The sequence below is a fragment of the Kryptolebias marmoratus genome, linkage group LG3 (assembly GCF_001649575.2).
Source record: "Kryptolebias marmoratus isolate JLee-2015 linkage group LG3, ASM164957v2, whole genome shotgun sequence".
NCBI lineage: Eukaryota > Metazoa > Chordata > Actinopteri > Cyprinodontiformes > Rivulidae > Kryptolebias > Kryptolebias marmoratus.
In genome coordinates this window covers 5,348,726-5,362,340 of record NC_051432.1, presented here as the reverse complement: position 1 = coordinate 5,362,340, position 13,615 = coordinate 5,348,726, and the positions used below count along the sequence as shown (strand labels likewise).

General features: G+C 39.6%; 1 protein-coding gene across 1 annotated transcript; it reads right to left on the bottom strand.

Annotated features, from left to right (window-relative positions):
• Positions 1–352: 352 nt before the first annotated feature.
• LOC108244327 (ATP-sensitive inward rectifier potassium channel 12-like) lies at positions 353–12,564 on the bottom strand. Its single transcript, XM_017430442.3, has 3 exons — positions 12,319–12,564; positions 4,700–4,875; positions 353–3,399 (listed from the first exon to the last, which is right to left on the bottom strand). Exons 2-3 carry the CDS (start codon positions 4,789–4,791, stop codon positions 1,764–1,766), a joined length of 1,728 nt encoding a protein of 575 aa, XP_017285931.1. The 5' UTR covers positions 4,792–4,875; positions 12,319–12,564; the 3' UTR covers positions 353–1,763.
• Between the last annotated feature and the right edge of the window lie 1,051 nt (positions 12,565–13,615).

Below are 13,615 nucleotides of genomic sequence, written 5' to 3'. Positions count from 1 at the left end.
TATTTACAGAAAAATCAACAGCGAACACGTTCATGTTATTTATACATCACACAACGGCCATACTGAAGAAACCAAGAAGAAAACAATTAAGTGTTCAAGAAACCTTGAAGGGAAACGTCGGGTCGTCATGTTAGAAGAGCAGTGAGGTTTTACACATGCTGATTACACATGCTGAAGGTGTTTGCTACCTGAAACCAAAGTCGCTTGTGAGGGTTTTGCATCAGCTGCAAAAACAAAAACCTTCTCAAACCCCACACAGTCGAAACCAGATGTTTACATACGCTGTATAAAAACACACAGGATCAAAATCAGATTCAGCATTTCCTGTTTGGGGTCAGTCAGGATTACCCCACATTTTTCTAATTGTTAAATGCCTGCATAATGAGAGAGATAATTTTTTATTCCTTCTTTAAAGTCACAGGTTTCCATACACCAAAATTATTTCGCCTTTAAACGATTTGGGAAAGCCTAGATGACGTTATTATGGAAGCTTTTGATTGGTTAGCTGACAACATCTGAGTTAATTGGAGGCACACCTGTAGATGCATTGTTTTAAGGCACACCTCAAAACACGCTGCTTCGTAGTGTAAAATCAAGAAAAAAATCAGCAAAGATTTCAAAAAAAGAAATGTCGACCTCCACATCCTTGGATACAATTTTCAGATAACTGAAGTTTAATCTGTTCAAACAATTATACACAAAAATAACTACCATGAGAATGTGCTGCCATTACATCACTCATTAAAGAGATGGTTCTGTGTTCCTGAGATGAACGTGTTTGGGTGCGAAATGTGCGTAACAACCCCAAAACAAAAGAGAAAGAGCTTATGAAAATGCTGCTGAAGCTGGTCAGAGTAGAAGAAGCCATTACTCCCAAAGCAACATAAAAAAGACAGATTACACACAGGAACAGACCTTAATTTATGGGGACATGTTCTGTGATCTGATGAAACTAAAATCGAACTGTATGACCATAATGACCATTGTTACATTTAGAGGAAAGAGGGGGAAACTTGAACCATCCCAACTGTGAAGTACAGGGGTGGCATCATCATGTTAGGGGATGATTTGCTGCAGGAGACACTGGTGAACGTCACTTAATAGTTGGAATCACGATGAAAGAACATTATGTGGAAATATTAAAGCAACATCTGAAGACATCAGCCAGGAAGTTAAAGCTTGGGAACAAATGGGTCCTCAAATGGACAACGACCATCAGCATCCTGACAGATTAGTTACAAAGTGGCTTAAAGACAACAAAGTCAGGGTTTTAGAGTGAGCATCACAAAGTCCTGATCTCATTCACATAAATTTTGTAGGCAGAGCTGAAAAGGTGTGTGAGTGAGGAGGCCCTTTAAACCTGAGTCAGATACAGCAGTTCTGTCAGGAGAAACGGGACTAAATACAACAAACTTTTATAAAAAGCTGTGAAAGGAAACCCCAAATATTTGATCCAAGTCAGACAGTCTAAAGGGAATGATACCAGATACTAAAAAAATTCACTTCTCTCATTATTCAGGCATTTAACAAATAGAAATTGTTTTGGGAATCCTAACTGACCTGAAACAAGAAAGATTTAGTCTGAAAGTGAGAAAAAAAATGTTTTTGTGACATTTTTACAATGTATGTAAACATCTGGTTTCAGCTGCATACACAGTTTAATCTATGTTCTCAGTCTTTTATATTACATGTTTAATACTTTGGTTGGATGCAGACAAAAAGAGAAAATGAACGAAGCCATGAAGGGCAGCCATTACTAGTGTTCAAACTCCTGATTCTCTGCTGATGTATAAAGGTAAGGTGGGCTGTAGTCTGTCAAGGCTGAGCTGATTCTCTGTGTCCAGAACACACAACATCTCCACCGTCTGCTCTTTCACAAATGCCCCCTTAAAGTCCAAGTGAATTTCATCTCTCATTTTTACTTCCCTTTTAGTTCCTACATTCAGTCGCTCAAGTTCCTCTTTTGCCCCTTCATCATCGGCGTCATCTCCACAGCACAAAGCTACTTCATTCTCGTAGCAGAAAGCACTGGGGGAGTGGGAGCCCTGAAGGCGTCTCGCCGCCCTCGGAGCAAATGGTGACGGAGACCGGGAGTAAGTCGAACTGGAGGATGACGATTGACCCTTTCTCTGGCTCAGCTCCCTGGCACTGCAGTAAGGTGTAGATGGCACTTCGTAAGTCTTATGAAAGCGGGAATAGTCCACATGGTAGCGGTCACCTTTCTCGAACACGACAGGCTCAAAGCGGTGGCCCCACAGGATCTCCCTTGCCAAGTAGGAGCTACGGGCCTGCGTGGTCATAGCTGTGGCCTCCACCATTCCCTCCAGGATGACCACAATCTCAAAGTCCTCCTTCCGTAAGTCGCTGCAGCTCAGGTTATACAGAGGACTGTTTTTATTGATCTCATGGACGATCACCAGAGGCGACACCAGAAACAGGCGATCCAGTCCGTCGTCATAGCCAATGTCGATGTCTGTCTGCTCTAAAGGGAGGTATTCGCCCTCTGCTGTCACATGGGGCCTGATGAGCTGAGCGCGCACGTGGGCCTCAACAATATGGCTCTTGCGCATGTTCCCCAGGCGCCACATGAGGCACAGCTTACCGTCTCGCAAAGCGATGACTGCGTTGTGCGAGAACAGCAGAGTCTGTGCCCTCTTTTTGGGTCGGACCATCTTTGCCATGATGGTGCCGATCATGAAAGAGTCAATAATGCAGCCAACGATGGACTGCACCACTACTGTCACAACAGCAATCGGACACTCCTCGGTGACACAGCGGAAACCGTATCCAATGGTGGTCTGGGTCTCAATGGAGAAGAGGAATGCCCCGATGAAGCCCTGAACGTGGAGGATGCATGGCCGCCACTCGTCTTTTCCTGCCTCCGTGGAACCCCGAGAGTACCCGTCTATCACGGGGGCACGCAGCTCAAAGTCTCCGTGAGCGAGGGCCACCCCCCAGAAGATGATCCCAAACAGCAGCCATGACAGAAGGAAGGTGGTGGTGAAGATGAGCAACAAGTAACGCCAGCGTATGTCCACGCAGGTTGTGAAGATATCGGCCAGGTATCGCCGCGGTTTGTCCTCCATGTTGTTGAAAACCACGTTGCACTGGCCGTTCTTCTTCACGAAGCGGGTGCGCAGGTGTCTGGTGCTCAGGTCCAGGTCCAGACGGCACGAAGGCAAAGAACGGCAGCTGCTGTGGATGATGGGCTCATTGGTCAGTCTCAAAGGCAAAGCCCCTCGACCTTCATCGCTCCCTGGACAGTCTCCTCCACCTCCTCCTTCCTCACCTCGCATGCAGGCCCCTGACAGTTTCTGCTGAGTCAGAGGGCTGTGGCCGTTGTGGAGGCCCAGGCTGGAGATCTTCAGGACGTCTTCATCAGTGGAAACAATACTGTATCTAAATAAACAAAAACATGAAAAATAAATAAAAAAGACTTTAAGACAATACAATTACAAATATAGTCTACTTATAGGGGAGATTAATATGTAAATAAATAAACAGAGTCTGCAAATAATCTAAGAATAAAACATCATCAAAAATAAGCAGGGTTTTTAGCTGTTGATTTTGATGACTAAAATGGTTAAAATTATTTTTTAACAACAGGAAGTAAGTTGTTCACATTTTTTCCAGCTTGTTTTTTTTTACTTAAAATAACAAAAGCTTAAAGAAACTTCAGATACATTTTTTATTAGCATTTCTAAATTTTTAATGACAGTTTTTGTTTTCCTGAACAAATAGTTGTTTTCAAGATTAAAGCTCTTGACTTATCCTCATCCTTCTACAGCACTTTATTCATAAAGACACTCATCCAGTGTTGTTCTGTTACATATCTAGCATTAAAAACACTAAATTGTGATAAACTAATCCTAGATAGATTGGGTAGTGATAGCTTCTTATAATCAAATAAAAGAAATTCAAGAAGAAGCTACTAACATGAACCAAAACACACAATAAAACACCTCAACAGAGGCGAGAAATTACAGATGTATGTAAAACTTCAGAATTAGGGTTAAAAGTCCATCATATCTAGCACCAGAACCTGATATTATAGTTTGAAAAACACAAAGTTGTTCCTGTAGATAATGAGCCATTGCAAGTTCAGAGCAGTCAAACATAAAGCATTTCTTCTAATTGTGCAGAGAAATCTATCTCATCAGACCAAAATAGTTAGCTACTGTTGCTAAGCAACAGATGGACCACAGGTTTCGAGGTCTTACCACGAGTGAGAAAGTAAAACTTTATTAAACAGAACGCTTTATAAAACTCCTGATCATTAGTGGTAACTAACATCCAAATTATTGTTAAAAAGTAAAGTTCTTATCTTATATTGATTCATTTTGCAGGGTTAAAAAAGAACTAATGATGAACCCCAATGATCTGTCATATTTGCAGGTCTTGAATGATCTGAAATCTATTTTATCTGCAAAATCAGTCACTAGAACTATGAATTCCCAGAACAAACCATCAGAGTTATTGTCAGGACAGGACAGACAAAATGACTTGCAAACGACACCAATCATTGTTGTGTGTATTTTGATTTCAAATTGATTTAGAGTCTTAATGCACTTTGTGGCATATTTTTAGTGTGTAAAAAGCAATGAATGTTCAGTCGTTGGTCATGTACAGTGGATAAGCAGGAAACAAATAACCGGAGCTGTAGTTCTTGATACATTTGTATAACTCCTCTCCTTCATACCTGTTGACCCGCACTGCTCCCATGGCACCGGTGATCATCAGGCTGTGTCTGCGGGGGCAGTAATGAAGGTCGGGGCGGTCAGTTCCAACCATTAACGTACTGTTGCTGAACGGGGAGGTGATACGAGCTCAGGTCTGTCTTCTAATTGCATTGAGGCTTGTCTTCTTATTCATTTTCTGCAGAGGAATAGAACAGAGGATTTATGTGGTCAACTCCAAGTGCAAATAACAGCAGCAGCAGCTAGCTGTAGGATTTCCGGTGCAACCTGGGGCTCTTCCAGAAAACTAAAAAAATACAACAACAAAAAAACTTTTTGAGATTGGAGTTAATTTCAATGGGCACCACTCTACTTTGGTCTTGGTCACACTTGGACTAGCTGATAGCTCATCAGCCATGTCAGTCTTGAACTATCTCGTCAAACTGAAATCATTGAAAGAAGTATCTACAACAGGTAAGATATTGACCAATCAGATCTTTTTCATAGAACCACACTTCACAAGATCTGAACTATCACTTCAGTCCTCTCAGTTTAGGACAGATTAGGGAATAAAGATTAGTTTTCTAAGTTACTAACACAACTGAGCTATGAAACAATGGCATTTAGATTTATAACACTCTTCTTCTGTGTAGGCTCATAGACATCCACAGGGTTCCTCAGTTGTGAAAATTTTTTGAGTTTTCCTAATAAAAAGTCTAAAGCCACGAAAACAAATACCAGAAGTCTGTCAAAAACAGTCTGAACAATGTAAGATGCAAAACTTTCAGAAAGAAATCTTTGGCTTTTCCCTTTGAGAAACAAGGACAATGTCAGCTGAATATGAACACTAACAACATATGAGGAAGGCTTTAAAGCTTTTTTGTAGTGTATTGTTTTGAGTAATGTCATGTATCTCTTCAGCCAATGATTGGTGAAGTCATGGCTTGTAAATAAGTAGATTTTTGGATAAAGAAAACAAAAAAAAGATGATGTAATAGCAGCAGCGGCAGCTCTCGGTCAGTGGTTGAACTGCTCCAGATGCTGATAGATGTTGCAGCTGAGCATCAGGAACAAATGTTTTCTGTACTTGGAGCTGATCCAGGAACAGGCAGAGGGTTGAATGAGCTGCTGACCTCCTTTGAAGCCACTGCATCATTTTCATCCCCCTCAAACGCACGCTGCAGGGGATGATGTTTGGGGAGCAGCGTTGGCCTGTAGCTGGCAGAGTGGGTCATGCACTTGTTGACCCCCTACTTCTTAGGTACACACGGACCATGTCCACTCATCAGCACAGGGATTTTGGTTCTTTTCTTTGTAATAAAGCCACATATAAATGCAAATGAACATGAGTGTTTTTTAAAACTCTAGCCTGGATAAAGTTTTGTTAATACTTCAGCTGTAGTGGAGGACAATCTCTGCCTCTGCCTGATAAAAACTGTGGGAAAGAGGGGGAGAAGTCACACCTTCCCACAGCTGTTAAACTAGACATAATGTATGCTCTCAAGATTTTCACATTTTAAATAATTGCCATCATCTGAGGGTGTGGGGTGCAGCTCTGTGGCATGGTTTCAGAACAGTGTGGATTTCTCCACAGCCAATAACTCAGTCTGTCACTGCATGCTCGGATTAGGTTTTCCATGCAGAATCTATAATAGGAACATGGACATTTCCTTGAGGACTATGTGTACATCTGCAGCTAAGTATATCTGGCCTGTCAGGATGCGCCACAGTTTACTGCAGTGCACTCCGCTTGATCAGTCTCATGTTGATGCCTTACACCCCCATCTTCTATTATTAGTGACAGACTATGTTAAGAGAGCAATGACACACGCTCTGGAAAACAGATCACCCAGTTTCAGAGCTGAAAAGTCTTTCGAGATTTGAAAAACCACTAAACCAGCAATTTTATTCCACATGCAACTTTACACATAAAACTATTCTGTCCAAGCTGTTTGCTACAGGGATGCTGAAGAGGTCATTTTACCAGAATACAAGGACATAAAGTTTTACTAGTTCTCACTGATTTTTCAACAAAATGTAGTGAGCTAGTACCTCTAAACCATATCTCTGCAAAGGACGCTGCACAGTCTATTTTTATATTGCCTGCTGCCTGAATACGGATGAGGATTCTGCCTGAGCAGTGCAAATTCTTCATGTTTTACATCTTGAGAATTTTAGGAATTACTGGATTTTTCTTCTGTCCAAACCAGAGAATAAAACATGTAAACTAACAAATTGGTTGAGGGTCTGAAAAACATTCAAAGGTCCATGATCCACAAGTGTATTCGCAGTTATACGTTATATTTTCTGGGTGTCCAAAAACTCTTTAAAAAGTCTTCAATTGATCCAAAATGCTGCTGCTGCTGCTAGTTCTGATGAGAGTTAGGAAAAGAGATCAGATTTCTCCAGTTTTAGCTTCTCTCCGTTGGCTCCCTGTCAAATTTAGAAGAGAATTTAAAATCTTACTTCTAACATTCAAAGCTCTCAGCAACCAAGCTCCATCTAAAATTAAAGAGTTTGCTGATCCATATTTCCTAACAGAGCACGTTGCTCTCAGACTGCAGGTTTACTTGTGGTTCCTAGAGTTTCTAAAAGTAGAACAGGAGGCAGAGCTTTCAGCTATCAGGCTCCTCTGTTGAACCAACTTCCAGTTTTTGATAAATCTTATAGTTAGAGTTGGTTTGGGTTTCCTGAGCTTTCCTGAGCAATCCCTTAGTTATGTCGATGTAGGCTTAGACTGCTGGAGTACAAACTGACCACATTTCCTCCCTCTGCCATTGTCTTTACTCTCTGTACTCTCCATGTTTGTATTTGCATTTAATGCTATCATTAACCTGTGTTTTATTTGTTTGTTTGTTTTTATTTGAAACTACACCTGGACCAATCCTTTTGGGTTTCTGTGGGAAGGTTTTTCATAAGCAGAGTGTGGAAAACTGGTCAGAGTTGTAAGAAAGATGAATGGAGCAAAATAGAGAGAGGTTTCTTGAGGGAAACCTGTTTGAGTTTTTCAAAGATTCATCTTTCAGCAGGACAATGACCCTAAACACACTGCTGAAGCAACACTCCACCGGTTTAAGGAGAACCAGCTGAATGTCCTGGAATGGTCCAGTCAACGCCTAGACCCCAATCCACCTGAGAATCTATTTGATTTAAAGATTGCTGAACACAAGCAGAACATATTTAATTTAAAGTACTTTAGTCATGAAGAATGAACAAAAATTCCAGTGACTAGATGTAACAAACTCATGGAGATGTACCTGAAGGTTGGGCTTATAATCTAATTAAAAAGAATAGAATCAAAATCAGAATTAGAATCACCTTTATTGGCCAAGTTTGTGTGCACAAACAAGGAATTTGCCTTAAAATATAATTAAATTCCAAGTTGTAAGGCAACAACACAAAGCGAATCCCAATGGGAGACAAACCATTTTGCAACCCGCTGTGGACGGTTAGATTAACTAAAGGCAATACATTGCTGCTGGTACTGACGTGATGCTTGGTCTTGTCGTTCTGTGTGTCCTATTTGTGTGAGGTGAGGTTATCAGCTGTGAATTTGTTTTTAAACTATGTGTGAAAATGGACGCGTGGCGCTACAACGTGTGAAAAGCGCCGGTTGCGTGAGTCTTCGTGGTCAATGTGTGAGAGATTCCAGGTCTGTTTAATGCATGGAGCAGACGAGACAGTTCTGTGTAATAAAAGCCTATTGATCAGGTCCTTACCCAGTGATTAGCCCGAGGCACCTTCAGACCAAGTACGGGTGGAAAACCGGACAGGCAGGGGAAGGGACACAGGTTTAAAAAGGAGATGAATCGCAGTAATCCACTGTTAGAGGAACAATTGATCTGCTCTTTGGCCTGGTTTCAAGGTCATATCAGCAAGCTGGCGGCCAGGGGAACTAAAAAGCACTGGGTTGCATAAGCAATAGAAAGCCAATTGCCATTGTATGCACTGCTAAAGGTCATTGATGGTTTATGTTTCCTTGTAAATCCTTTTTACTGATGTGAAATAACTGGTCTGCATTATTACCAGCAGGTTGTTGTGGAAAATCTTTGAGAGCTGGACCTGCCCTGGGGTCTCCTCCTTGTTGGACATGCTTCCAGAGGGTGTCATTCAGGAGAATCAGATGTCCAAACCACCTCAACCAATTCCTTTCAGGAGCAGCTGCTCTACTCTGAGCTTGCTGTAGGTGATAGAGCCCTTCATCTTATTTCCAAAACTCAGTCCTTACACTTTACGGAGAAAGTTCATTTTTTCTGCTTCATGACCACAGCTGAGGGTTAGAACCTCCTTCTTCACCAGAACGAACTGGAGAAACGCCCTCATTACGACAGATGAGGTCTCGATCTTTTGATTTATTTTCTTGTCCTACCGTCACTCCTGAACAAGACTGTAAAATTTTTGAACTTGAGATAAAGACCCACTCCCAACCCAGAGGGAACAAAGACAAAGAGACATCACAAACAATTTTAGGTCTCAGCAGGTTTTAAATCCCTCTGTTTATCAGCAGCCCGACTGTTCCTGCCGCAGTATCCAACTTTTCTACTTCGAAAAGTGTCCGCCTTCGCTGCCAGTCTTCAGTCCAGTGTTTCTATAATGGTTCAGCTTTTTAAAACAGCTTTTTTGTTTTCCAGGCAAACTGTACTTTGGCAGCTGTCAGACCTGCCTTCAGTTCATCCTCCATAGCTTACTTGTGTCACTGTTAGAACATTTAGCCGAGACTCCTTTGGTTTTATTTGCCAGGTTTACTCTAAATAATACAGATAAATGGTAAATTGTTGTTGCTAGGAAGAGCATAATTTCAGTAGAACAAACAGTAGTGGCATTTATAAGACAAAAATTACTAAGCATCAGAACTTTTTTAACATTAGAACCGTACAACAAACCAGTACAATCCTACAACTAGTGCTATCATCGCTGTGGATCCAGATCGAAAATGAAAGGTGTCTCCGTGTCAGCAAAGCAAACATCTTAAAGCTCTATAAATACAGACTCTGAATTGGGACTGTTCAGTTAATTACAACCCATGTCTTTAAAAGTCTCCTAATAACGTGTAATTGTCTCACCCACTGCACGAGTGGGTAAAACAATTATGACTTTCATGAGTCACGAAAGAAAGACATGTTTGGTTTTGCTCCTTAGTGAAAAAATGCATGCTTTACATGTGTCATAGTTTATGTAAAGTAAAATGAAAAGACTCACATGTTAAGGCACTTTTAAAATATCGTTTTAATCTACTAAATCTTTATTTTCACACCGTTTATGGGGATAGAGTGTAAACATGTTGTGTGAGTCTGTCAAACAATCTGAATAAGCCATCTCAGACTTCACTGACTTTTTTAGTCTTTCTTTAAAAGTGTGTGAGAGTGTGTGTGCAGTTATTTTCCCAGCTGACAGAAGTCTTGGAAGAGAGTCGCTGTAACTAACTTTGATCTTAGTTACCGTATTCGCTGTTACCATAGAAACGTCTCTTTTCTTTCTGTGATGCTGATTTCATTGTGTGTGTGTGTGTGTGTGTGTGTGTGTGTGTGTGTGTGTGAGTGATGATGGTTTATAAGGAGAGACAATTAAGACAAACTGACTACAGTTCAGAACAAACACAAAAACCTAATAAGAATGTGTTACAATAGACAAAACTTCTGTGTGATATAATAAAGATGCTGGGAGGAAGGTTTGCATGTGACGTCGTTCTTATTGAATGATGTCAGAGGAACCACACTGACATAGTTCACTGCATAATCCCATGAAAAGCTTTTTAGAGGATAGATTATTTTGTCCCTTAATCTCCAGACAAAGATATAACAGGTGAGCAACAGTGATATGACCGGATTTAATCCGTTTTGTCTTATCTGATGGCCGACAGCATAAAGGTTGGAAATATTGTGATCAGGGACAGGACAGGATGAGGGAGGAACGGAACGGAATGGAACGGAACGGAACCAAGTGAAATGGAAAGGAAAGGAAAGGAAAGGACAGGAAAGGAAAGGAAAGGAAAGGAAAGGAAAGGAAAGGAAAGGAAAGGAAAGGAAAGGAAAGGAAAGGAGTTTTTTTTAGCACAGAGTGAGAAAAAAACCTAGTAGGATTAAAAGATTATGACACCAGAGAATGTTACTACAACTCCTAATCCTTTTTATAGAAAAAAAAAATATATACAGTATATATATATATACTGTATATATTTTTTTATTTTATATATATATATATATTTTGTATATATATATATATATATATATATATATATATATATATATATATATATATATATACAGTATATATATATCCCACACAATTGATGTTTCTTTCTGTTCACTTCCCTTTTCATTGTAAACAGTTTTATTTCTAACAAAAAGATAAAGGAGTTTGTAAAAATGAGTAAAAAAAACAAACAATTTATACCAGATGTTCCTAAACATTGGGGCCTACATGACATGTTCCTACGGACAGCAGTTTGGGCTCCCTGTTGTCTTCTGTCTCTACAGAAAAGTCAAATTACGGGTCTGAACGTTCAGTCGCACTGTGTTGATTTCAAAAAGAAAAAACCTTAACATCACACACAGTAACAAAAATGTCCTTTTGTTAATTGTCAGTAACCGAGAAACAACAAACTCAAGTCTTGTCTGTTTGATGTCATGTATTTTATTCATATTTCATATTTTTAAGTATTGTTAGTTTATGATTTTTTTTTAACCTTGTTATATTTTAATAGGAAATCTTATGCATCTTTCTCTTGGTTCACAGTTTTATTTCTCAATAATTTTTATCCCATTCACAGTTTTGAAATATAATTTACAATTATGTTTAATTTGCAATTTTAATAATTACCTATTTAGAAATTGAGAAAACTTCACAGTTTTCTGTATGAGAGTGTTTTGACAGTATGCTGCTAAAACATTTTCCCATTTCTGCTGCTGAAAATGAAAACGTACCTCCAGCTCTGCCTCTTACATCCCCTCAGGAGTACATGTTCTGACCCAGACCAAAAATATGGGTCACAATCAGCTGTTTCTGTTCCTCGGTGGATTTTTCCAAATACAAAGCAAAACAGGTCAAACCGACGTACGTACATATTTTGTTTTCATTTTCGACTTCCTGTCTCTGCAGGGGACAGTCCTAAACTCTAATCAAAGGGTCACAGGGTGCAGCCGGAGGTTCTGACGTGTCTGTTTGCAAACTGAAGCTGCAGCTGTGACGTGTTCAGTCTCATTCAGGCTACAGGAGCTGTCCAGTGCTGAAAATCAATCCAGAGCCTGCAGGAAATAATCGACAGCAGGGAGGAAGAGGAGGAGGGGGCAGCTGAATACCACCCTGATGCTGAAAATGACGCTGACCTTTAAAATATGGCTCTCTATCTGTTGGCACCTCCCTCATATTTTACAGCAAATGACATCAGCAGCAAACGTTTTGTGTAAACAATGAATGCATTTTCTAAGTATTTAGACATTTATGTAATTAGAATAGGATATGTGTGGCAGGTATGGCAGCTTCATACAATGTAAAATGTTCAAATTTTGTTTCAGGTTAAAAAAATAAACACGTTTCAAGTACATTAAAACTTTTTGCCTCTTTTGAATAAATATACTATTTCTGCCCAAAAGGTCTTAAATTAAGTATCAAACAAAATAAAACTAAGAAAATAGACACTCACCTTTATGTTACTGTAGGCTGAGTTACTTGAGAACTAAAAGTGGTTTCATCCTCATGAAAAGACACTTTCCTCCTGTTGCTGCTTCTTTCCTTTGCTTCAGGAAACATCATAACATCGTTTTAATTAATCTGCTCCCAGGCTTCTTCATAAACTTAGGCACGTCTCCGCACTGAGCTTTGTCCTGTTGCTCCATAGTCCCTGAAACGAGTCGCTCTTTCCTTCCCTGCCTGTTTGTGCGGTTGTGTATCTCTGCTGATCCCTGCCGGTGTGTGTGTGTGTGGGAGAGAGGGAGAAAGAGAGAGCTCTGATTATGTGTCTATTTATAAGTGCTATTGTTTTCCCTCAAGAGGGGAGATGTGCAGGGTATATTTAAGACTTTAGCTAACTCAGGCACATACTAACACACACACAGAATAAAGATTTAGGACTGTTTTGGGTCTTCAGTAAATTGTTTCACAATGCAGATAGATAGATAGATAGATAGATAGATAGATAGATAGATAGATAGATAGATAGATAGATAGATAGATAGATAGATAGATACTTTAACTATACTGTCAATAAAAGTTGTGAACTATAAATATTCAGAAGAACTTTTACAGGGTGTTAATGCAGTTACTGCCTAAAATATAATCAAACATAAACTTTCTTCTGTAAAGCCTAATAGTAATTTGGAGCTTTCGTTTTGTAATAATCTAACTTGACCAAATGCAGTCGTTCTGGTCCTCAGTGTCAGTTTTTGTGTGCCTGTGTATGTTAAAAACACCCTTCACTTCCAGTTTTGAAAAGGAAATTTTAAGCTCAGATCCAATGGAAGTCAATGAAAGTTAAATCCTCTCAATATTTATTACATTTTTTTTTACAAAACTTCAATAGGTGACCAAGTAGTGGTGACTCACAAATGTTAGTGTTTTTGCATTAATACATGGGTTGTCAGTCAATCTGCTAAATTTGTTTTTTTATTTATTCATAATTAAATTTGCTCAAGTTGAAAACATTCAGTACAATTCAAAACAATGTATTCAAACTTATTTAACAGTCTAAGAACCAAAAGACGTTTTATTTACTTTGAAAATAATCTGTTCTTGGCATTTTTTTGTCTCATCTTGCCCAGTGTGTCTCTCTCTGCTGTAGGACTTATAGTTTTCTCTTCAGAGTGCAGACAGTGCACTCATCCAAAGTTTAGTAACTCCAACAGCTGAAGCCAAAGTTTTACAAAAAAGATGCCTGTTAGAGCATAGAGTATGAGTATGGACGGTTCTTAGTTACTGCCACACCAAATTTATCTCAGTATCTG

Bases quoted from the DNA above. Each gene is read 5' to 3' on its own strand.
- LOC108244327 (XM_017430442.3), bottom strand. From the start codon at position 4,791: ATGGTTGGAACTGACCGCCCCGACCTTCATTACTGCCCCCGCAGACAC. The intron at 3,400-4,699 runs GTATGAAGGAGA...TTGTTTATTTAG, and splicing joins GGAGCAGTGCGGGTCAACAG to ATACAGTATTGTTTCCACTG.